At 44.8% G+C, this 25,686-nt stretch overlaps 1 protein-coding gene across 2 annotated transcripts in view; it reads right to left on the bottom strand.

Annotated features, from left to right (window-relative positions):
- Positions 1-25,686, bottom strand: part of LOC141146617 (protein-lysine N-methyltransferase EEF2KMT-like) — a 107,296-nt gene that overhangs the window by 28,631 nt on the left and 52,979 nt on the right. For both annotated transcript variants that reach the window (XM_073633009.1, XM_073633010.1), the window contains exons 3-5: positions 25,580-25,636; positions 20,163-20,243; positions 10,198-10,299 (exon numbers count right to left, since the gene is read on the bottom strand). In XM_073633009.1, the coding sequence (XP_073489110.1) occupies positions 10,198-10,299; positions 20,163-20,243; positions 25,580-25,636 (240 nt within the window). The remainder of the gene's footprint in view (positions 1-10,197; positions 10,300-20,162; positions 20,244-25,579; positions 25,637-25,686) is intronic.

The following is a 25,686-nucleotide window of genomic DNA, read 5'->3' as shown; positions in this document are numbered from 1 at the left end:
TTCAGGAAGGTGTTTTGGCTTGTCCAAGTAGCGGCTTTACATATCTGCTCCACCGAAGCTCCGGCCCTTTCCGCCCAAGAGGTTGCCAGAGATCGCGTGGAATGTGCCTTGAGGTTCCCAGGGGCTGCCTTACCGGAATGCTCATAGGCCAAGGAAATAGTGTGCTTAATCCATCTAGCTATGGATGCTTTACTTGCTTGTTGGCCCTTCTTTTGGCCGGAAAAGTTAAATAAAAGATGGCTGGACCTTCTAAACTCCTTAACTTTTTCTAAGTAGGATAATAAACAACGTCTGACATCCAGACAGTGAAAAGAAACTTCCCTTTCATTTTTGGGATTGTTGCAAAAGGAAGGCAGCACTACTTCCTGAATTCTGTGAGACTTAGATGCTACCTTAGGGAGGTACAGGGGGTCCTGCCTAAGTATCACCCTGTCCTCTAATAAACAAAAAAATGGCTCCTTAATCGAGAAGGCCTGAGTCTCACCTACTCTCCTGGCAGATGTGATTGCTAGTAGAAAAGTCAACTTAAAGGTGAGGAACCTAAGGGGAATTTGGTCTATAGGTTCAAAGGGAGCCTTAGTTTCCAATACCAAGGTAAGATCCCAAGGTGGAAAGCTAGACATCTTGACAGGGGACAACCTCTCTCTGACCAAAAGGAATCTCTTGATCAGGGGTCCAATGCCAAGCGTTTTTCCAAAAAACAGGATAGGGCTGCGACCTGTACTTTAAGCTTATTTTTTTGCTAAACCCTGATCTGCTCCATCCTGGAGAAATTCCAGAATGGCGGGGATCTCTTGTTGAGAAGTTCCTCTCGCTTGACACCAGTGAGAGAAAACCCCCCAAGTCTTAGCGTAAATACGCCTTGTGACCTGCTTCCTGCTAAGAAGTGTATCCACTACTCTGTCCGACAGGCCCTTTTTCTGCAGGTTCCGCCTTTCAAGAGCCAGGCTGTCAGCATGAAGAAGATGGGGTCTGGGTGGCAGACTGGATCCTGAAGGAGAAGGTCGCGCCGAACAGGAAGGTGAAGAGGCGGGGCTATGGACCAACACTGTAAGGTTGGAAACCAAGCTCTTTTGGGCCACCACGGGGCTATCAGAATTAGATTGCCCTCCGAGAGAAATACCTTTTGCAGAACTCTCGGGATAAGTCCCAGGGGGGGCAAAGCATAAGCCAACCGGAACTTCCAAACCTGGGCCAATGCATCTATCCCTTCCGCGCCCATTTCTCGAGCAAGGGAAAAGAACCTCTTTACCCTTCTGCGGGCGAAGAGATCTACTTCTGGAACGCCGAATTGCTGGCATACCAAGGAGAAAACCTCTGGATTCAACATCCATTCTCCCTGCAGAATTGGCTGGCGACTGAGATAATCGGCCTCTATATTCAGAGTTCCTTTTATGTGAACTGCGGAAATAGAGAGAACCCTGTGCTCCGCCCAACCCAGGATCTCTAGCGAGGGACGTGGATCTGGTGCCCCCTTGATGATTCAGAAAAGCCACTGTAGTAGCATTGTCTGAAAGGATCTGAATTTCCTGGTTCTTGATTCTTCCCTCGAACGCTTTTAATGCTTCTTCGACAGCCAAAAGCTCTCGAAAGTTGGAGGAGGACTCTCTCTGTCCTGAGTCCCAGGACCCCTGAGCGTTTAGATCCTCTAGGTGAGCCCCCCACCCCCAGGAACTTGCGTCTGTCATTATTCTGAGAGGCTGAAGCTGACTCCAAAGTAGACCCTCCTAAAGCCTCTGAGGAAGAAGCCACCAGTGAAGAGATTCTTTCACTTTGACCAGAATGACAACCTTTAGGTCTAGAGAACTCCTTTTCTTGTCCCAAGAGGATAGGAGGAAGTGCTGGAGGGTCCTGGAATGAAGTTGTGCCCAAGGAACTGCAGGGATAGATGCAGTCATTAGGCCCAAAACTCTCATAATACCCCTGTATGAGGCCGTCCTTGCTTCTAGCAGAGAAGTGGCGGCTGAAATTAGGGCCTCTACCTTGCTCTGAGGAAGAATTAACCTTTGTTCCGATTAATCCACCAGGAATCCTAGGTACATCTTCGTTTGGGCCTGAACCAGCGAGGATTTTTCCTTGCAGCTGGTCCCGATTCTGATTGTAAATCAGAATGTCGTCTAAATAAGGGATCGATGTTATTTCCTGGAGATGTAGGAAGGCCACTACTTCTGCCAGCACTTTCGTGAAGACCCTTAGACTGGATGCCAGTCCAAAGGGGAGGGCCGCAAAGTGCCAATGCTGAATTCCCTGTGGGGAGGCAATTGCGAATCTCAGGAAAATCTGATGACCTTGAAATATAGGGACGTGGAGGTAAGCGTCCTTTAAATCTAAGGTTACCATGAACACAGCCTTTAGGAGGTGTCTTCTGAGCGAATACCCACTCTCCATGCGGAACTTTTTGTACCGCAAGAAAACATTGAGGTTCCTTAAATTTATTATCAGACGATATTTCCCTGAGGGCTTGGGCACCACAAAAATGTGGGAGTAAAACCCCCGACACTGTTGGTCCTCTGGGACCGGCACTATGACCTCCTGACTGGCCAGCTCTTCTATGTTCCGTAGGATTCCTACTGCCTTGCAGGGATCCTTGGGAAGGTGGGTCAAAAGAAACTTGGGGGGAGGGGGAAGAGAAACTAACTTGTAACCCTCTCTTACTATCTGGAGAATGTGGGGGCTCTGTGTGACTCTTTCCCATTGAGGGACAAAGTGTGAAAGTCTTCCCCCTACTGGCAAGTCATTTGGAGGACTTGTCGTCTTCTGACTGGAAAAGAGAATGCTTGTCCTTTCCAGCTCCCCAACGCCTATAAGGGGGGACCTTTTTCTCCAAGAAGCGGTTCTTTGCTTGGGGGCCACAGAAAAACCTCTTCCTGTCTCTTCTTGGTTTAATGGGGAATTTCTTCCCCTTTTCGGTAGATCTAGGCAAGGCTTGATCTAACCCAGTACCAAAAAGGAGTGAACCCTCAAAGGGGAGGCCACAAAGCCGGGTCTTCGATGAACTGTCCCCATCCCAGGTCTTAACCCAGAGGGCTCGCCTGGCTGAGTTCAATAAGGCACCAGTCTCAATCGCAGCATCCGCTAGGTATGCAACTGCACTACCTATGACCTCCAATAAATCCAAGACCTCCTTAGATTTTGAGGTTCGGGACACATGGTCCATCAGTTTACATACCCACATATTCGCATTTCTTGCGATGCAAGCTGAGGCCAATGCGGGGCTCATAGCCGCAGCGTTAGCCTCCCAGGCCCTGCGTAAATTAGTTTCTGCCTACCGATCCATCTGGTCCTTTATATTGCCCGTATCCTCAAAGGAGAGATCGGATTGTTTAGACACCTGAGCTAAGAAAGCGTCTAATCTAGGGGTCTTAAAAAACTTTTCCTCATTTTCTTCCATGAAGGGGCATCTACGCTTCCACGTTTTGTATTTCAGGAGCCTCTTCTCGGGTTCCTTCCACTCCCTCAAGATAACATCTTTAAGGGCAGAATGTACCGGAAGAACCCGAGCTTGTGGCTTAATTAGGCCTCTATACATTTTATCCTGGGCAGAGACCTGCTCAGTGGGCTCCTGAATCTCTTCGGAAGCATAAATGGCTCTCAGGAGGCCCTCCATGTCGTCGGCTGAAAAAATATGCCTACTAGACCTGAAGTCTTCCCTCTCCTCCTCCTCCTCCTGGCTGTCCGCTACCCCTTCATCCGAAGATCTCTGCTCAAGAGATTCAGATTCTAGTTCCTAAACTGAATCCTGAGAAAGGGAGTACTTAGGGTTATCCCGATCCTCTCTCCTGACACGTTTGGATCCTCTAGAGGAAGCGGAGCCCTCATGGGAGGAGGCGTCCTTACTGGCATGGGCCTCTGACTCCCTAGACTTAAAGGAGGATTGAAAAGCCTTTAGAGTGGACAGCATCTCAGTCTGAACTGTGAGGCAATCCTTCATGATCCGAGATGTCTCCTTCCCTGTTAGTTTCTGTATACATTTAAAACAGAAAGGCTTAGGATGATTTGGGGGTAACCTATCGTTACAGTTCCCGCATCTTTTAGAACGGGTAAATTTAACGGGACGGCTGGCAACCTCACAGGCAGTGGCATCGTGCCCTGAAACAAAATACACAGGCATAAATATAGCACTGTAGTACCCAGAGGAGAAGAATTGGGTACCCTCCCCCATCTAAACCTCTAGCGGCAGGTCAGACTCACCCCCTGTGGTCTCCTCTATAGCCGTGGACCCTGCGGGTCTCTCCTCATGTTCCATGCTGCACAATTAGCCTGGTCCGTAAGAGAAATGGGCGCCTGCTCCAGCTGGATTTATATCTCCTTGCTATGATGAGAGCAGCTGTGCCTTTACCCCTCCACCGCCATTTTGCCATAGACCGGAAATGACGTGGGCATCGCTGAGCTCACTTCCTGTGCAGTGGAGGAAGTGATGTAATACAACACCACTCCTCCCTCATCTTCCACAAAATGGCGCCGAACGCCCACAGGATGCTGAGCAGTGCAGGGACACTCCCTCAGCTTACATACTGCCAGCTAAGGGGAGAGAAAACCGTGCGAGCGGGGGGGGGGGGGGGGGGGTGGGCGACTGACGCCGTGGAATCCAGTCAGCTCACCTCTCCCATCCCACTGCTGATCAAAGACCCATCCTGACTGGCACTTCTGCACTAGGGGATCCAGCAAGGTAAAGAAACTCACCAGCCCTGAAGGTAGGAGAAACCAGGCTCCTTTTCTGCACGGCCACCGCACAGGTAAGGAGAGGAGGCAGGAAGATAGGCCCCTGAAGTTCTGGGTACACCACTGTACCCAGGGGCCTTCAGCTCTCAGGGGGGTTCTTTAGTTTGCGTTGACCCCCCCCCCCCCCCCCAGGAAAAGATATGGGGAACCCCAGCTAGGAAGGATAAAATATCCGGCTGGACCCATACGCCTCCCAGGCATTTGGTCCAGCTCCCAGGGGGAGACCACCAGCCCCAGGTTCGGGTCTATAGATAAAATAACAAATGGTTTTGCTGTGGGGAAACACAATCAAAAACTGAGGAGCACGGGGAGGGGCGGGGGCTTTTAACCTCTTTGATTGATTGTGTTTCCTGTCAGGTGGACCAGTCATCTCTCAGGGTGCCGTCCTGGAAGACGACTTGAGAAAAAATTATTAATAAAAATGCCATAAAACTATCCCCTATTTTGTAGACGCTATAACTTTTGCGCAAACCAATCAATAAACGCTTATTGCGAGTTTTTTTACCAAAAATATATGTAGAAGAATACGTATCAGCCTAAACTGAGGAAAAAAAAAAGTTTTATTTTTAATATATTTTTGGGGGATATTTATTATAGCAAAAAGTAAAAAAGAATGCGTTTTTTTTCAAAATTGTCGTTCTTTTTTTGTTTATAGGGCAAAAAAAATAAAAACCGCAGAGGTGATCAAATACCACCAAAAGAAAGCTCTATTTGTGGGAAAAAAATACGTCAATTTTGTTTGGGAGCCATGTCGCACGACCGCGCAATTGTCAGTTAAAGTGACACAGTGCCATATCGCAAAAAGTGCTATGGTCTTTGGCCAGCCAAATGGTCCGGGGCTTAAGTGGATAAAGGACAGGATTCCTTTACTGGGATCATGGTTGCTCTATTTAACCTGGAAACAGGAGGGTCCACCACTGGTGGGGTAGCCCACTTTTTAAAAAGTGATTCTTCAAAGGAGTAGCGTACTGAGCAACGTTTGGGGACCACAAAAGGTGATTTTGGTTGTTCCCATTCCTTATAGGTAAACCTATCAAAATAAGGCAGATAAGTTAACACCCTTGATGTGCGAGGACACTTATGTGTACCAAAAGACACAGCCACGTCTGTGGCCCTGTCAGCCGCATCACCCATCTTTAGAGTCTCCCGCACTGCAGTAACAAGTGCGTCCACCAGCACTTTTTCAGTCGCTGCTGAGACCGAAGAGGACTCATCCTCACTATCGGATGGGTCAGGGGGCGAGATATTAAACCCCCCTGGACAGGCCACGTCCCCGGCGGCATCAGGCTCAGAATCAGATGAGACAGACTGAGCAGGGGAAGGCGGGGGACACTTCCCCCCGGGTCTTTGCCCACACGCTACTTCCTCCCGGGATATTAATGACTCAAGGACCGCCGTCAGCGCAACCATGGGAAGCTGGGGTTCCGAGGGACCTGCCATCACCATGAGGGGATCAGTGGGTGAGATGTGACCCTGAGGATCCATAAGGAAGAAGACCCTGTAGTACAAAGGAACTTTGGCACCACTAAGGGACACTCCAATAACCAGGGTACCTATCAGCAGAGAGGGAGATACACAAGGACCCCCAAAGACTCACCCTACCAAACGGAGGAGCGCCGTAACTCGGACCCAGCAACACCAATGTCGGCATCCATTTCATATATCCCGGGACAGGAAGAGAAGCATAGAGGAGGGGCTCTGACATCTCCAAGAGGTTCTGGCTGTCTCTAGTGTCTCACTAGACTAACGAAAAATGGCCGCCATGACATTGGCTACACAAACATGGCCACCAGCCAGAGACCAGCCAGACCAACACGTGATGTCATCAGACCACCCAAAAATGTGTCCGCCGGCCGTTTGGCATGCTGACAGGATCCTCTCTGTGCCTTCCACATGGCTGCACCCTCTGCAAGGTGACCCCCTTCTAAAAAGGTACTGTACCACCAGGCAGGGTGAACATTTAAGGGGACACCGCTGTGCCCTCTGCACTGGGACCCCCAAACTGCACACTACCTCACACACAGCGGGGCATGCACCCAGGGATCTCCGCTGCACCCCCTGCACTGATACCCACCCCCCCCCCCCCCATACCGCCAGGGCAGGACACAAACCACTCAGAAGGGAAATGGCAAGGGAGACCCCCAGGGGTCTCTGCTGCCTGCCCTGGGACTCCCACCAATCTGTGGGGGGAGGGGGAAGCCCAGTTTAACCAGGGGACTTTAGGATGGGAGGAGGGATCCTGCAGGCTGGTCCGACCATCCCTGGAGAGTACCCGCGCCCACCCCAAACCGCACAAAGGGGGAACTGTACTTACCGATCCATGGTGCAGGTAACCCTCCAGACAGAACTCCTCCCCACTGAAGTGGGAAGCTGTCAGCCAAGGGACCGCTGCGACTCGGACCAGAGCCCGTTCATATGCGACCCTGCAAGACGTTTACAGCGCACACATGCAAAAAAGACATTTACCTCCAGCAAGGCTAGTTTAAAACACCTAAACATTTTCAAAAAACATTATCAAAAAATATGGGGATTTGGTCACACCATTTTGCTATATGGTGCTAAGCCCACTTACTGCGACATAGTACCCCATGATTAGTGGGTCCTACACTATCCATAGATTGGGAGATCCTGCTTCTCTGAACCATGAGAGCAATACACTCTTCTATATGGGAGAACTTTGAGGTCTCCACCCATGACACAAGTGGACACTAATGAGAGGTACTTAATGAAGGAGTGGGGTGCTCCTCACCCAAAAGGATTTGGTCAGAATCCATGCAATAGACAAACAAAATATTTGGGGGGCACACCCTAAAAGATGCATTAAAGATGGTGCAGCCATAAGACCATACAGCAGAACAAAATATTACAGCGCACACATGCAAAAAAGACATTTACCTCCAGCAAGGCTAGTTTAAAACACCTAAACATTTTCAAAAAATATTATCAAAAAAATATCCAAATCCCCTCATCAAAAAACATTATCAAATAATTATCCAAATCCCCATATTTTTTTATAATGTTTTTTGAAAATGTCTAGGTGTTTTAAACTAGCCTTGCTGGAGGTAAATGTCTTTTTTGCATGTGTGCGCTGTAATATTTTGTTCTGTTGTATGGTCTTATGGCTGCACCATCTTTGATGCATCTTTTAGGGTGTGCCCCACAAATATTTTGTCTATTATATGGATTCTGACCAAATCCTTTTGGGCGAGGAGCACCCCACTCCCTCATTAAGTACCTCTCATTGGTGTCCACTTGTGTCATGCGTGGAGACCTCAAAGTTCTCCCATATAGAACAGCGTATTGCTCTCATGGTTCAGAGAAGCAGGATCTCCCAATCTATGGATAGCGTAGGACCCACTAATCATGGGGTACTTTGTCGCAGTAAGTGGGCTTAACACCATATAGCAATATGATGTGACCAAATCCCCATATTTTTTGAAAATGCTTAGGTGTTTTAAACTAGCCTTGCAGGAGGTAAATGTCTTTTATGCATTTGTGCGCTGTAATATTTTGTTCTGCTGTATGGTCTTATGGCTGCACTATCTTTAATGCATCTTTTAGGGTGTGTCCCCCAAAAAATTTTGTTTGCCTGTGAGACGTTTAACTCGCGGGCCAACCTCCATCCGTTGAGGCTATGTCGTGGCTGACCTAGCACGTAGCTGCGGTCTGCACGCGCTCGCTGGCTGGACTGGGGAGACCACTGGATCCAGCCCGTCGCCCAGCCCGGCAGCTGATTGCAGATCTCCCAGGAGAAAATGCATGGGAAATAAGAAGACAAAAAGTAAAATTTGCTAGGACCAAAAGATCCCAGAAAGGAGCTAGGTCCTTACTTCTGACTAGACAGAAAACTGAATACCTAGAGCAGGGAGGGGGTTATATACTGAGGACAGCCCATGGGCGTAGCCAGGTGTTTTTTGTTCTGCTTAGTCCTACTCCTGCAGAGGCGATATAACCCAATGGTCAAGATTAAGGAGGCGCTGTGTCCGTCGATGAATGAAAGAGAAATTACTTTTATCGCTGTCACAAGGAATGTAAACATCCCTTGCGACAGCAATAGGCGGTACTCTTTATGGAGAGATCTGGGGTCTACTAGACCCCAGATGTCTCCTCTGCTCTTAAAAGCATCTGATCAAACCAAGATTGGGGTTGGGGTCTGCACTGGCCTGGTGTGATGGCAGTCAGGAACACTGATTCTAGCAACACTGGTCTGGCGATACTGTGGCTGGTGTGATGTGGAGGTGATCAGAGAACTGGGACTGGCTTCACTATTAGGGCTTGCTCATACATGAGGTTGGTGGGCAGTAAAATGTTGCGGTTGAGCTGCTGTTTTACTACCCCTTAACAGATAACTCCTTTAGCTGCAGAGGCAGCAGTTGGGGGTGTACACATGCTGTGGCTGCAATGCTTTGCAGCTGTGGCAGGAATGATACCTCCTGTATGCCCACCGACCATGTTGCATTCAAGTGAATGGGGGTTCATGTGCGGGGTCCAAGGGTTTAAAGCAGGTGGTGAGGAGGCGATACAAGACTTCCTCAAAGCCTGCCAAATGCTCTCTGAAGAGTGATCTGAACGCTGATAATTCTTCAGAAAGCATCATACATGTGAACAAGTGCTTATGATGACACTATGAATGATGTGGCGGTGATTAGGGACACTGAGTGGTACGGCGGTGTTTAGGGACACTGACTGGTACGGCGGTGTTTAGGGTCACTGAGTGGATGGCGGTGATTAGGGATAATGACTGGCAGCACTGGCCTGGTGATATTGTACTGCTGTGGTGGTGATCAGAGACAGTGGCTGATGGCACTGACATACAGTGATATCAGATCAACCAGCCATTGTACATGATCACCGTGACAGCAGTACAATGTCACCATAATGACACAGCAATTTCTCTGCAGTACCCCGAGTACTGCGAAGAGGCCAGGAAGAAGCAGAACAGAACAGAGGTATGCAATGAGGGTTGTTTCAACTGTGAAACAGAGGGTCACTTACTACTACTCTCTCCTTCCTAAATGTGCATAAAACCACTAGGTACTGACATTTATAGGTAAAGTTGATCCAGGAAATATCCAATTGCCTCTTGGGGGATCAGAAAGGAATTTGTTCCACTGCTGTATCAAATTGGATCATGCTTTGCTGGGTTTTTTGCCTTCCTCTGGATCCACTGTGGGTATAGGATTGTGTATATGGGATTGTATGTTTTTTTTTTCTTTATTGGTTGAACTACATGGACTTCTGCATGAACTACTGCATTCTGTGTCACTACTGGCCACGGAATCGCAGTAAGTCATGCAGAGTTCAGGGGTCAGTAGTAAGTGATGCAGATATATTAGGTTACATTGGTATAGTGTTATGTATAATATATATTCACCACCTTCTTGTGAAAATCAATACCACATGTGCCATAAACAGGTGAAAAAAATATAAAAATATGTATTGAACAACTGTTAGGAAACAAAAGTGTCCACATACCAGAAAGTAACTTTTGTAGCACTTTGTAGTTTGTTCTGTGTTTAAGACTTCAGCAAGTGCATTGTATAATCCATCGTGAGGTTCTGCTTCAGTACTTTCATGCTACAAAGAAAACAAAAAAAAAGAAGAGAATTTTATCATTTATATTTACTTTAATTTAATTCTGCCTTACTAAAGAAGAACACAGTTACAACTAGAAAATGCATTTCCTGGGGAAAATGCATGGGAATGCTGAACAGCTGAATTGCTAAAACATACTGCCCACATCATACTGCCATCAAAACTGCCCCATCATATTGCCACCATCAAAACTGCCCCATCAGAATTGCCCCATCAAAACTGCCCCATCATATTGCCACCATCAAAACTGCCCCATCATATTCCTCTATTATAAATCAGTACATGGTGTGCCTGTCCCCTCCCCGGGGCTCTGTAATCAGAGCTGAGATGCTCCAGCCACCCCCCCCCCCCCCCTGTGTATAACAGAAGCTTTGGTAACCATGGCAACAAAAGCAACACAGTACACTCTATTTAATGGCTAAAATTTCCTGAAATGACCACTAAACAAACAGCTTTTTCCCAAAAACTGTAAAAGATATCAAACTGAAAAGATATAGCCAGATAGCTGAATATTTTGTGAACATTTTAAAGTTGTTTGGCGTCTGTAGGTGAAAGTATGAAGGAGCTGAAACGTTTGGGAGAGGAAGAAGATTTTAAGGATCTGAAGCATGGTCTTATTGACTTCAATGTTAAAAAAAAAAGTGTTAAAAAGCTTAATATTTTAAAAAGTATAAATAGTAGAAAAAAAGTTTAAAAAGTCCCATCATCAGCTGAAAGAGACGAACATTTTAATAGTTGAATGGTTTTAATAGCTGAAAGTATGCAGAAGTTACGCAGAGCCAAAAAACATACGGAATAAAAATAAATAAAATCGAATAACAATAGTGGGACTGCTAAAGCATTCCCACTAATAAAAAAACAAATAACAATAGTGGGACTGCTAAAGCATTCCCACTAATAAAAATACTGGGCCATGGCCTAGATGGACATGTGAATCATTATTGCCCTTACGGAGCTCACATGCACCTTATTCTCTTTTGTGAATCTCCTCTTTTTTGTGCAGGAGGTTCAGAGGTGAGAAACAGACTAACGCTGACTCATGGGACTATGACTCTCCCCATAGAAAGGACTAGTAAAAGCAGAGATATGGCAACCATGGCTGAGCAGCAAAATGTCAGGGCCTCACTTGGAGCAAAACTGCAAATGAAGCAGGATGAACATGAGCAGGTAAGCTGGAGAGATCCGCTCATACAACAGCTATAGAAGTGCCTTGCACGACTACTGCCTCTGAGGCGAATCCCAAGAAGGGCTATGAGGAAAGCGGAAATCATGAAAAATTAAACAGCAGTGGGCCACAGTGAGTACAGACCATGCCAAGACACAGTAACAGTATAATCCAGCACAGGACTCTGAGCTAGCTACTTTGACTCTGCCAGGGCTGAAGTAGAACTGACCGTAAAAGATGGCCATTACTAAATGCACCACCTCTCAGCAAGAGGGACATACTTACAGTCAGATGGATGTGTCCCTTCCACTGCTGTCTCCTCTATTAGCTGAAATGCTCCTCCATTGACCCCTGCTAACACCACTGCCATAATTTCCTGCTGTGGTAAGCATCAACAGAGCCGATGGAGCTGTGAGAGGCACTCATCTGGTGTACCTTGCTATGCCTACCATTTTTACCCAGCTCCTCCTTTCATAGAAACTGTACTATACCTTCTACAAATGAAAAACAATCTATGTATGCTGTACAAGCTAGGACTTAAAGTGGTTGTAAAGGAATTTATTTTTTTTACCTTAACGCATTCGCTGCAATGTATCCATGTGTGTATCTATGATCGCACACAGCCTGGATCAGAAGCGTGCCCGCCACCATAGCACAGGGCTTGTCATGAGAAGCTGACAGCCCTGGCAGGGGATCCCAGAAGAGGAGGTAAAGGGCCGCTCTCTGCAATACCACTGCACAGAGCAGTTAAGTAGAACATCTTATTTATTTTAATTAAAAAAATAAAAATATGCCTTTAGAATCACTTTAGTGGATATGTAGTTGGCTGAAGAGGAGATATCAGAATGTGGTTCATTCAGAACAGAGATCAGTCGATAGTGGTGTACCACACGGCTCTGTGCTAGGTACTGTTCTATTTAATGTTTCTAAGTGATATAAATAAAAATTTGCTGAGGATATACAGTGGGGACGGAAAGTATTCAGACCCCCTTAAATTTTTCACTCTGTTATATTGCAGCCATTTGCTAAAATCACTTAAGTTCATTTTTTTTCCTCATTAATGTACACACAGCACCCCATATTGACAGAAAAACACAGAATTGTTGGCATTTTTGCAGATGTATTAAAAAGAAAACCTGAAATATCACATGGTCCTAAGTATTCAGACCCTTTGCTGTGACACTCATATATTTAACTCAGGTGCTGTCCATTTCTTCTGATCATCCTTGAGATGGTTCTACACCTTCATTTTAGTCCAGCTGTGTTTGATTATACCGATTATACCGATTCGACTTGATTAGGAAAGCCACACACCTGTCTATATAAGACACACAGTGCATGTCAGAGCAAATGAGAATCATGAGGTCAAAAGGAACTGCCTGAAGAGCTCAGAGACAGAATTGTGGCAAGGCACAGATCTGGCCAAGGTTACAAAAAAATTTCTGCTGCACTTAAGGTTCCTAAGAGCACAGTGGCCTCCATAATCCTTAAATAGAAGATGTTTGGGACAACCAGAACCCTTCCTAGAGCTGGTCGTCCGGCCAAACTGAGCTATCGGGGGAGAAGAGCCTTGGTGAGAGAGGTAAAGAAGAACCCAAAGATCACTGTGGCTGAGCTCCAGAGATGCAGTCGGGAGATGGGAGAAAGTTGTAGAAAGTCAACCATCACTGCAGCCCTCCACCAGTCGGGGCTTTATGGCAGAGTGGCCCGACGGAAGCCTCTCCTCAGTGCAAGACACATGAAAGCCCGCATGGGGTTTGCTAAAAAAAACACCTGAAGGACTCCAAAATGGTGAGACATAAGATTCTCTGGTCTAATGAGACCAAGATAGAACTTTTTGGCCTTAATTAAAAGCGGTATGTGTGGAGAAAACCAGGCACTGCTCATCACCTGTCCAATACAGTCCCAACAGTGAAGCATGGTGGTGGCAGCATCATGCTGTGGGGGTATTTCTCAGCTGCAGGGACAGGACGACTGGTTGTAATCGAGGGAAACATGAATGCGGCCAAGTACAGGGATATTCTGGACGGAAACCTTCTCCAGAGTGCTCAGGACCACGGACTGGGCCGAAGGTTTACCTTCCAACAAGACAATGACCCTAAGCACACAGCTAAAATAAAGAAGGAGTGGCTTCACAACTCCGTGACTGTTCTTGAGTGGCCCAGCCAGAGCCCTGACTTAAACCCAATTGAGCATCTCTGGAGAGACCTAAAAATGGCTGTCCACCAACGTTTACCATCCAACCTGACAGAACTGGAGAGGATCTGCAAGGAGGAATGGCAGAGGATCCCCAAATCCAGGTGTGAAAAACTTGTTGCATCTTTCCCCCAAAAAATGGCTGTATTGGATCAAAAGGGTTCTTCTACTAAATACTGAGCAAAGGGTCTGAATACTTAGGACCATGTGATATTTCAGTTTTTCTTTTTTAATAAATCTGCAAAAATGTCAACATTTCTGTGTTTTTCTGTCAATATGGGGTGCTGTGTGTACATTAATGAGGAAAAAAAAATGAACTTAAATGGATTTTAGCAAATGGCTGCAATATAACAAAGAGTGAAATACTGAATACTTTCCATCCCCACTGTATAGGTGTTCAATATGGTTGCAATTGCTGGAGGTGTCTGTAATATGGAACATGATTTGGTATTGCTGGAAAAATGGTCAAAGCAGAGAAAAGCGCAGTTCAAGGTTTCTAAATGTACAATAATGCACCTAGGGCAGTGATGGTGAACCTTGGCACATTACATTTCCCGTGATGCATAGCTACACTGCAGAGTGCATAAGCATCATGGGAAATGTATGCTGATTGCAATTTGAGAAAACATTGTGACCAGGCAGTGGGAAAAATAAATAGAATTCTAGGATGTATCACTAGAGAAATCATTAGCAGGAGAAAGTCAGAAACCTAGGCTAAAAGAGTGACACCAATTTCTCTGTTATATGAATAGAGCAGAGTCACCACCCCAACTGCATCTTGCTGAGTGGACAAATGAGCAGTAACACACTGAAAAGTCACCTACTAAGCTCACTCTGCTCTCACCTCCAGTCAGCACATGCACCAGAGCCCAATGCTAGTGCTGCTCCTCCCTCTCCCAGTTGGGCTACTCCTGTGTACAAAATGAGAAGAAGTGAATATCAGGATGAAATCAGGTATTTATGCTTCATTTAAAATTATTTTATTTTAAGAATACACAATTTGTGTATTAATATCTGTCTGGACTTCGGCTTTAAACACTCATAATGCTCCTGGCAGCCAGAAGCAATTTGATCTTGACCCGACTAGGCCAATGGAGATTACAAGTACATTTTATATACAGTAACATATGGTAATGCTGCCACGTGCCTTAAAGTGTAAGTACACCCTAAAACTAAAATCCCTGCATCTATTTTCTGTCCCGATCTGCTTCAGCTATTGATGGGATAAATCAGGGGTCAAATAGGCATACGCCTAATTGCAGTTTTCAGTATCTTAGTTTTTCACATTTTCCCATCACATTTTTTAGCCTAGAAATATTTGCCATTTATGAAACTGACATAGTCATTTATTCTATTTAATTTGTTCACAATTAGGTCATCCCAGTTCAGTTGGGAAATTACAGCCATTGTAGTGGCATGAAGAGTATCCATTACTCAAACAATGAAAAAGCAGTACACACAGATCTTGTGCAATAATAATAACACATTAATTGGGTATTAAAAGAAAGGCACCTTACAATCTATGACAGGGGGACAGTGCACCTCAGGTCAGAAGAAGGCAGTCAGTAGCAGCTTGTATCTCACCGAGTTATTGTATTGCATATTGTTGCATATGGTTAGCTTTTCCCTGGGCATCTAGGTATGAGTAATCCTTGATCATGTAAGGGTTCATTTGAAATGTGTTTATAATTTACAATAACACTTCAGTCGGAGTCACTTAACCACTTCCCGCCGACTCTCATTCTGGGTAGACGTCATATGACGGCCTCCCAGAACGACCGCTCTCGCACGCAGCGCAGTGGCTGTGCAGTGTTACTAGGACACGGCACAACCCCAATGTGTATAAAGAGCCGCAGCTCTTTAACCAGGTGATTGGCTGTGTCCAATCACAGACGGTCACATGTAAACACAGAGATGCCAGTAATCGGCGCTCCTCGCCTCACACTGACAGAGTGTTAGGAAAGGAGAGCCGATCAGCAGCATCTCCTCACAGGGGGACAGCTAGGGATGTAATCAGGGCACTGCCTTGATTACAATTAGGTGCCCACCAGTGCCAGAACTGTGTGCCCACCACTGCCAGCAATCAGTGCCAACCAGTGTCCACAACTGCAACCAATCTGTGCCCACAAGTGCCAGCAACCGCTTTTGACTGGCACAGAAGAGTTGAAGTCTGCACTGCGTTGAAGCCAGGATTTTCTGGATCGCATCACTACATGTGATGAAACCTGGGCACATCCTTTCACTCCAGTATCAAAACAAGCATCAAAGCAGTGGAAGCATGGGGACTCACCAAAACCAAAAAAATTTAGAACAATTGCGTCTGCAGACAAAGTGATTTTTTTGGGATAAACTTGGAGTTATTCATGTGGATTTTCTACCCCGTGGTGCCACTATCAACAGTGACTATTACTGTCATGTTCTGAGTTATGTGTATACGCGTCTGTGGGAAAAAAAAAAAAGTTTGGTTTACTCACTAAGGGTGTCCTGTTTTTCCAGGACAACTCACAAGCTCATATTGCTGACCGAACTACGTGCACATTAGAGCATCTCGGCTGGGAGGTATTGCCACATCCCTCTTACAGCCCAGATATTGCTCCAAGTGATTTCCACCTGTTTAGACCCCTAAAAGGGTTCCTCAGAGTTCAGCACTGATGACAAAGTGAAGCAGGCTGTCCTAGGATGGTTCAGGCATACTGACAAACCTTTTTATGCCAAAGCTTTCCAGGCATTAGTTAAATGCTGGGATAAGTGTATAACTGTAGCAGGGGAGTATGTTGAAAAATAAAATGCAGACCTCGCACACCTTGAAATTTGTTCTTTTATTATATAAACTCAAAAGTCCTGTTTTGACTTGAACTCCCTTTGTACATGAATAAAAGTCGACCATTTTAAAGTGATTGTAAAGTCTCATTTTTTTTTCTATAAAAATAACAAACATGTTATACTTACCTGCTCTGTGCAGTGGATTTGCACAGAGAAGCCCGGATCTTCCTTCTCGGGTCCCTCTTCGGTGCTCCTGGGCCCTCCCACCTGTTGAGTGCCCCCACAGCAAGCAGCTTGCTATGGGGGCACCCGATCTGAGGCACAGCTCCCTGTGTCCGTTCAGACACAGAGCCACGGCCCGGCTCTGCCCCCTCTGCTCTGATTAGCTAGCCAACATTGATTGACAGCAGCGGGTGCCAATGGCGCTGCTGCTGTGTCTCAGCTAATCAGGAGGGAGAGTCTTGGATGGCCGAGACACTCGTGGACATCACTGGACAGAGATAGGGCTCAGGTAAGTATTAAGGGTCTGCTGCACACAGAAGGCTTTTTATGGTAATGCATAGAATGCATTAAGATAAAAAACCTTCTGACTTTACAACGCCTTTAAGCACCCCTGCCAGTGTTAAATAGTCCATTTCATTCCTGTAATTGCAAGGGAGCTTTTCTGTTGAAAAACAGACTTACTGGCTGAATCACCAGATAGAAACAAAAAGCTTAAAAAAGGAAACCAATGCAGCCATCAAGGCTAAGAATTGGTAAGCTACAATGAGATAAAGGTTTGCTTTTGGGTATAATACTGCTTTAAGTAGCGATCTAAACCAAACCTAGGTATTACTGAAATGGTTTCAAAACATATATTGATAGCCGGTGTATTTATAGTGAATACAACGTGTGTTGGGTGTGGTTTTAGTGGTGTTTTGATGTTATGTTTGAATGATAACTGGTGTTTAAGCTAATGTATATGGCCTCTGGATATTTACTTAGGCTTTTTGGCAGCTTGAATAGCACTAATGGTTTGCGCACACCACCAGTGTTGTTATGCACCATAAAGGAAAATGGATTCTGATATGCTTTTGTTCATGAGGTTGTTTGGTCAAAATGTCATAAAACCTTTACTGGTTTGTAAAGATCATGCAGCTATTGTTACCAGAATGTTAATCATGTTGTTGACCTTGTTGCCAAGCAAGAAATGCGTTTTTCAGGGTATATCAATATGCTATACACCTTACCATACACAGTCTACTGGTATTGTAAAACAAATGAACAGAGTAATCAAAGTATCTACCCATACAGATGTTGCTTTAAAAATGGATTATATTATGGCTTTGTACATATGTTCTTTAATAGGACAGGACAATAAAGCAATATTACAGATAAAAAAAAAAAAAAGGCATATTTTGTATTGTTCCAGCTGTATTATATCCAGTTCAGAAAGACACAATTTCTTCCAGGGCTAAGAAGCAGGGAGGGGAGCCTTGTATGCAGTGCATAGCATAAATGAGTACACCCCAAAAGATTTGTCAGAAAAATGTTCTATGGGACAATATACTACAAAATATTCCCACAAATGCGGGCCATTGCTTGCAACCGAGATTTATTAATTTGCACACATAAAAAAGGTATTTTTCCTAACAAATTCATTCAAGATGAATGAATACACCTCAATAAAAGTCTTAGGAACAAAGTTAAATGATAGACAACAAGTTCCTAATTAACAAGAATTCAACTAAAAGGGAGTCTAATTATAAATTAAACAGGTGTCCAACAGACAGTTGATTATAAAAGGGAGTTACTTGACAAAGAAAACCCATTCCCATGACAAAAGGCCTGAGAAAGAAAAATAATTTATTTACACAAGAAAGGTGAAGGCTACAAGAAGATCAGCAGAATACTGTAGCAAAGGTAATACAAAAATTTAAAGCGGGGGTCCACCTAAACCGCAAAAAAAAAAAAAATACTGCTGAAAAAGCTGCTGACTTTTAATAAATGGCCACTTACCTGTCCCAGGGTCCAGCGATGTCGGCAGGCGACGCTGAGAACCCGCTCGGTTCTCGGCAGCTGCCGCCGCCATCCTAGGTGAGGGAATCAGGAAGTGAAGCGTTGCGGCTTCACTTCCCAGTTCCCTACTGCGCATGCGCGAGTCGCGCTGCGCATCGTAACTGGTCCCCGCTATCTCCTGGGAGCTGTGTGTTTCCCAGGAGACAGCGCGGACTGACAGGAAGAGGCATAGACTCCCATGGGAGTCTATGCCGGAAGTGGGTGCAAATACCTGTCTTAGAAAGGTATCTGCACCCCCCTCCCCCCTGAAAGGTGCCAAATGTGACACCGGAGGGGGGGAGGGTTCCGAAAAGCGGAAGTTCCATTTTTGTGTGGGACTCCGCTTTAACAGAGATGGAACTGCAACCATCTCACAGAGACGTCCACGGAAGTTAACACCTTGACAGGAGTGTCTTCTGATGAGAAGGGTTGAACTAAATAGCCATGCAAGTTCACTGCAGTTAGCTAAATAAGTAGAAAGCCAAACTGGGGTGATTGTTTCCCGTGACACAATACGGCGTACACTGCAGAGGAATGGCATGCATGGGTGTCGTCAACGAAGGAAGCCCCTCCTAAAGCCCATACACAAAAAAGCCAGCCAAGAATTTACCAGGGCCCATGCTGAAAAAGAAGAAGACTACTGGGACTCTGTACTCTGGAGTGATGAGACCAACATAAATGTTTTTGGAACTGATGGCTTCAAAACTATATGGCGTTGCAAAGGTGAGGAGTATGTTAGTGCAAGTGTTCTTCTGTGGGGCTGCATGAGTGCTGTTGGTGTCGGGGAGCTGCATTTCATTGATGGCATCATGATTCACAGATGTACTGCTCTATATTGAAAGAGAAGATGCTACCATCACTCCATGCCCTTGGTCACCATGCACTTTTCCAACAGGAAAATGATCCATAACACACATCTAAGGCCACTGTTGCATTTCTGAAGAACAGGGTGAAAGTGATTCAGTGGCCAAGTATGTCTCCTGATCTGAACCCAATCGAACACCTATGGGGAATTCTGAAGAGACAAGTTGAGCATCACTCTCCATCCTGCATCCAGGCTCTAAAAGAGACCGTTCTTGAAGAATGGAAAAGGATAGATGTTGCAATATGTCACCAACTTGTTCATTCCATGCCTAGAAGACTTGGTGCTGTCCTTACAAATCATGGAGGTCATACAAAATACTAGATGTAGTAGTTTGTTGTGGGGTGTATAAACTTTTACATAAACTAATTTGAGTAAAACTGAAGATTTTGTAATCCAAGTTATATTATTAACCTTACTTTCATGTAATGGAGCTAAAGAATTTTTCTACAAAACTCAATTTTGTCAAAATTTTGGAAATTGTTCTTGTGTTCATTGAGATATTGATTAAAATCTTACTTTTCAAAAAGGGGTGTACTTATGTATGCTGAGCACTGTATGAAGCTTAGGTTTTATCCTTATGATGGAGAGTGACTAGTGAGAGCAATCACAGAATGTGGCAGGCAACCAAGAGCTTGGAAGTGTGTCGGATGTGAAGACCCTTCAAGCAACTTTTCTTAGCAAAGGAGCAAAAATTCTATAAAATGGGCACCAAAGGCATCCAGTACTTTTACATTTACATCAATACAAGTATTTATATTTAATTTCTTTTACCACAACAGGGTCACTTTAGGAAGTCATTTATATTTCACAGATAATCACCTTTTTGATCAACTCCAGCAAAAACAATCTTCTGTACTGCAAAGAAGGAGGGTATGTTCGGCATAATGGATGATTAACAGTCTAGAAAATAAATATATAAAACATTTTACAGAATCTATACAGTATACATAATGCATGTAAGGCATGATGAGATGCTGCATTCTTTTTTTCCCTTCCTCGTCCACAAATCAGATTAGAGGAAACTTTTAGGAAAATACAGTTCTTACACAAAAACTGCCACTTTGCTCCTAATGTAACACAGGAAATTTCAGCTTAGCTAAATGTGAGCGTAGTTGCACTGCCTGCTGAAATGTAAAGGAAAAGTCAGTCAAGAGGGCCAAAGAAAAATATCAGGAGTTATACACATGACCAATGGGTAAAATACACATCCAGCACCAGTACTTTCTAGGGCAGGTATTTGGAGACTAGGCCTAGGAAACAAACAGGTGAAGCAAGGGATTGCTGGGGTAAGGACTAGAGGGAAATGGGGACCACATAGTCCAGCTCCACACAAGGTTTCTGCAGTGGCCACTAGGGAGCTCTGAGACTGTACACACAAACTGTTTTATAAAGCAAATGCACACACTCTTAAAGTGAAGTTCAGGATTGATCCAACCAAGCTTAAAGTGGATGTAAACCCACATTTTTTTCATATCATTTGAGCCCAGTCTTGCCACAAAGAGTTAATCCAGCTCTGAGCAATCCTCTTATTGTTCAGTGAGATAAAACTTGACAGAGAAAAACTTTGTCAAATCCTCCCCCTTGCTGTGAGTGACAGGTGATTTACATATCTCGTGCACTAGCCTAAGACATGCATTATTTTTTTAATTCCCACCCCCACTCCTTTCTTCAGCAGCTCTGCCAGGATTGGATGTTCCACACCTCAGCATTATTTGGCATGCTGAAGTCATGTGGTTACTTTCTTGTCTTTTCATTGGATGTTAGAAATCATAGCAGAAGTTCAGTGTAAGAAATACACAGGAGAAAATGCATATTGCCAAGGGGAGTGTAGAGGTGGGCGGGGAGTCTACTGACATCACGACTCCACCCACCGAGCTCCAGACAACAGACCCACCCACAGAATCTGGAGTTTTTCGGCTCTCATAACAGACAGAGAGGAGACATTTGACAGGTAAAGATACCCAACACCTATACAAACTTTCCTGTAGAAGAAAGGTTTCTTCACAGTAAAGGCTGTGAAAATGTGGAATAGACTCCCTCCAGAGGTGGTTCTGGCCAGCTCAGTAGATTTCTTTAAAAAAGGCGTGGATTCTTTCCTAAATGTACATAAAATAACTGGGTACTAACATTTATAGGTAAAGTTGATCTGGGGAAAATCCGATTGCCTCTCGGGGGATAAGGAAGGAATTTTTTTCCCCCACTGTAGCAAATTGGATCATGCGATGCTGGGGTTTTTTACCTTCCTCTGGAAGAACTGTGGGTATAGGATTGTGTATGGGATTGTATGATTTTTTTTTTTATTGGTTAAACTAGATGGACTTGTGTCTTTTTTCAACCTGAATAACTATGTAACTATGCAACAAAGACACAAGCACCAATACTTAAGAACTCTGGGCAAAATTTTTATTCTCCCATGCAGTGGGGCTGTGCCTGCACTGCACAGGTTAACTGCTCATTTTTGTCTAGGGGATTGCAGAGTGGAGATATATTTACCTAATCTGCCAATCCTCTGAGTACAAGACTGGTCCCTGTTTCTCCTGCTCCTGCTAGCGGTCTTGTGAATGGACTGTTCTTAATACGATTATGCCCATAGACAGGCTCTGGACATGAGAACAGCAGGAACAGTCCTCTGCTGGACATATAGCTTTTCAGTGCGCCCCTGGACAAAACAAGCCGTTAACCCATGCAGTGGGGCTGTGAGAAAACAAACATTTTCATGGAGTTCTTCTTTAATTTCCTTCCCCCAGTATGCCTTAGTTTTGTGGGAAAGCAGTGCCAAGAGCATGATCATAGAAACAGAAGGGTGGGACCCATGGCCCTCAATGAACTCTAAGAAATGGATTCTACAGTAACAGCAACAAAACACAAACAGGTCCATAAAAACATATAGACACAAACCAGAACAGGGGGCACCACCATCTAAGCGTTATTATTAAAAAGAAATAGTACATGCATGCACTGCATTAAGCGTGGATGGGCACGTCACATTACGGGAGAGTTGTCATCCCTGGGGCAAACTGGAGTATGCAGAGGTCAGCAGGCAAGCGGATGGTGTACCATACATGCAGAGCTAGCAGGCAAGTAGCCATGCAACCATGCAGAGGAAGGCAGGGAAACTGTGAAGAATCACCAGAAGGGTGGATGCTCATTAGCTGGTAACTGGTAAACCGCTGGTGTAAGACACATCCAGGAAGCATCCTCATGGTTAAAAGAGGACAGAATTAGACTTGGGGAACTTAACATTAATAAATCACCGGGACCAGTTGGCTTGCACCCGAGGGTACTTAGGGAACTCAGTCAATTGCCAGACCATTGTTCTTAATTTTTACTGACAGTCTACTGACTGGAATGGTACCAGCTGATTGGAGAAAAGCCAATGTAGCACCAATATTTAAAAAAGGGCCAAAATACATCCCTGGGAATTACAGACCAATTAGCCTAACATCAATAGTATGCAAGCTCTTGGAGGGGAACTATAGACAAGATTTTAGTAATGAAAACGGTATAATTAGCACTAATCAACATGGATTAATGAAGAATCGTTCTTGCCAAACCAATCTATTAACCTTCTATGGAGGAGGTGAGCTGCCATCTAAAGGAAGGCCCGTAGACGTGGTGTATCTGGATTTTGCAAAAGCATTTGACACAGTTCCCCATAAACGTTTACTGTACAAAGTAAGGCCCTTTTGAATAGACCAAAGGGTGAGTACATGAATTTAGAACTGGCTACAAGGGTGAGTTCAAAGGGTAGTGATACATGGGGAATACTCAGAATGGTCAGGGGTGAGAAGTGGGGGCCCCCAGGTTTCTGTGCTGGGACCAATCCTGTTTAATTTGTTCATAAATGACCTGGAGGATGGGGTAAACAGCTCAATCTCTGCATTTGCAGATGACACTAAGCTAAGCAGGGCAATAACTTCTCAGCAGGACGTGGAAACCTTGCAAGACAATCTGAACAAATTAATGGGGTGGGCAACTGGCAAATGAGGTTTAATGTAGAAAAATGTAAAATAATGCATTTGGGTGGCAAAAATATGAATGCTATACACTGGGGGGAGAACCTCTGGGGAAATCTAGGATGGAAATGGACCTGGGGGTCCTAGTAGATGATAGGCTCAGCAATGGCATGCAATGCCAAGCTGCTGCTAACAAAGCAAATAGAATATTGGCATGCATTAAAAAGGGGATTAACTCCAGGGATAGAGTGATAATTCTCCCACTCTACAAGACTTTGGTCTGGCCTCACCTGGAGTATGCCGTCCAGTTGTGGGCACCAGTCCTCAGGAATGATGTACTGGAAATGGAGCGAGTACAAAGAAGGGCAACAAAGCTAATAAAGGGTGTGAAGGATATTATTTATGAAGAAAGGTTGCGAGCACTGAACTTATTCTCTATGGAGAAGAGACGCTTGAGAGGGGGATAGGATTTCAATTTACAAATACCATACTGGTGACCCCACAATAGGGATAAAAAACTTTTTTACGGAAGGGAGTTTAATATGACACGTGGCCACTCACTAAAATTAGTATAAAAGAGGTTTAACCTTAAACTGCGTAGAGGGTTCTTTACTGTAAGAGCAGCAAGGATGTGGAATTCCCTTCCACAGGCAGTGGTTTCAGCAGGGGGCATCAATATTTTAAAAAAACTATTAGATAAGCACCTGAATGACCGCAACATACAGGGATATACAATGTAATACTGACATATAATCATACACATAGGTTGGACTTGATGGACTTGTGTCTTTTATCAACCTCACCTACTATTTAAGATGCAGAGCTTGGCAGGCAAGCGGCTGGAACTGTGCAAGGGATAAACAAAGTTCAGCAAGGAAGCTGGTAGTGAGAGGTGGAGAACGTCCGAAAAGACTGCAAAGTGGAACACTGGAAGACTGTGAATTACTCCTAAACTTCCCTTCACATGTGGCACGTAGTTGGTAAGTGAGCAGAGCTTGGCAGGCAGGTGGCTGGTAGGCAGAAATGAGCAAGGAAGCTGTTGGTAGATGAGGGAACCACCAGGCAGAATCCAGGGTGGAACGCAAGCTGCAGGCCTGTCACTGTCTTTTGGGTAGCAGTCGCTGGCTGGCGGAGATCAGCATAGGCTCTGGGAAGAACTGAGGATGAGGTCCATTAGGGGGCGTGGCCATGCATTTCTGCGCAAAGGACACCCCCCCTTTATCAAACCAAACTTTAACCCCTCTCCAGATCCTATTCCCCTATTCACTGGGTCCCAAGCAGCGCACTAGTCATGAGAATTTCCATAAAAACAAAACCGACTGCCTGCAACTCAAAGCACTGCCTGAAGGACCTTACTCACAAAGCTAGCATCAAATGAGATTAGAACATCCACCTGATAAGACTTGGAGAATGTATGAACAGAAGACCAGGTGGCAGCCTTGCAAAACTCGGAAACAGTAGCTTGATGCTGAAAGTCCAGGCAGCACTCACAGACTAGTAGAGTGTGCCTTGACAGGAAAAGGTAGCAGAGTCCATAAGTCCAAGTTTGGACAATATCACCAAGAAATAGTACAATGAGAAGCAGGTTTCCCTTCACAGGGAACATCAGGAATGACAAAGACTCAGTCTAAGGGAAGCAGTGGTTATAAGGTAGACATTCACAGCATGAATCAAGCAATGGAGGCAAATCTCCTTCTGATGAACTGGAAACACACAAAGGGATGAAGGAACAGTTTCCAGCTTAAGGAGAAAGGCTGAAACAACCTTAGGCAGGAAGGAAGCAAGCTCTAGGGCTCAACACCACTTTCTCTGTTTGTATGACTATAAGGGGGTTCTTTTCAGGATAAATCCGCCAACTCAGACATTCACCTTACTGAGGGGATAACACAGAGGAGAGATCTGACCCTTGATGGTGCTTAAGGCCAAATACTGATCTGCGCCCATTTTCAGAAAGGCCAAGATTCATCCCAGAGATTTTTCTGGGATGCAAGTTCCTTGAATCATATCAAGTGAAGTATGCCATCTATGTCTGATGATAAACCTTGTCAGAATTTATCAAAAAGTTAAAGTGTTCTGAGCAGAGAAAGTCATCCATCCTCCTCGACTGAGGCATGCTGGGAGTAGGAGGGATTATATTAGGCTGGCCACATTTTTCTTTCTGGGTTGTCAGTACCTAAATTTTGCTGTAGGTGGCAGTATGACTCAACAGTCTCTAAATTCCTGTGTCCCACAAACTTGAAAAACTAAACGGGTGCAAAAGTTAGTCTCCACTTTTTTTACCTTTTCTAAAATATTCAATATCAAAGATGGTTGCTGCATCAACTGTTGTGCCAGGTCCTGAAAAAAAAAAAAAAATTTCTAAACAAACTGATTTTTTTTTTAATCAC

The sequence above is a fragment of the Aquarana catesbeiana genome, linkage group LG06, assembly GCF_042186555.1.
Source record: "Aquarana catesbeiana isolate 2022-GZ linkage group LG06, ASM4218655v1, whole genome shotgun sequence".
Taxonomy (NCBI): Eukaryota; Metazoa; Chordata; class Amphibia; order Anura; family Ranidae; genus Aquarana; species Aquarana catesbeiana.
The sequence above is the reverse complement of the archived record's forward strand: the minus strand, read 5'-3'. Positions and strand labels throughout refer to the sequence as shown.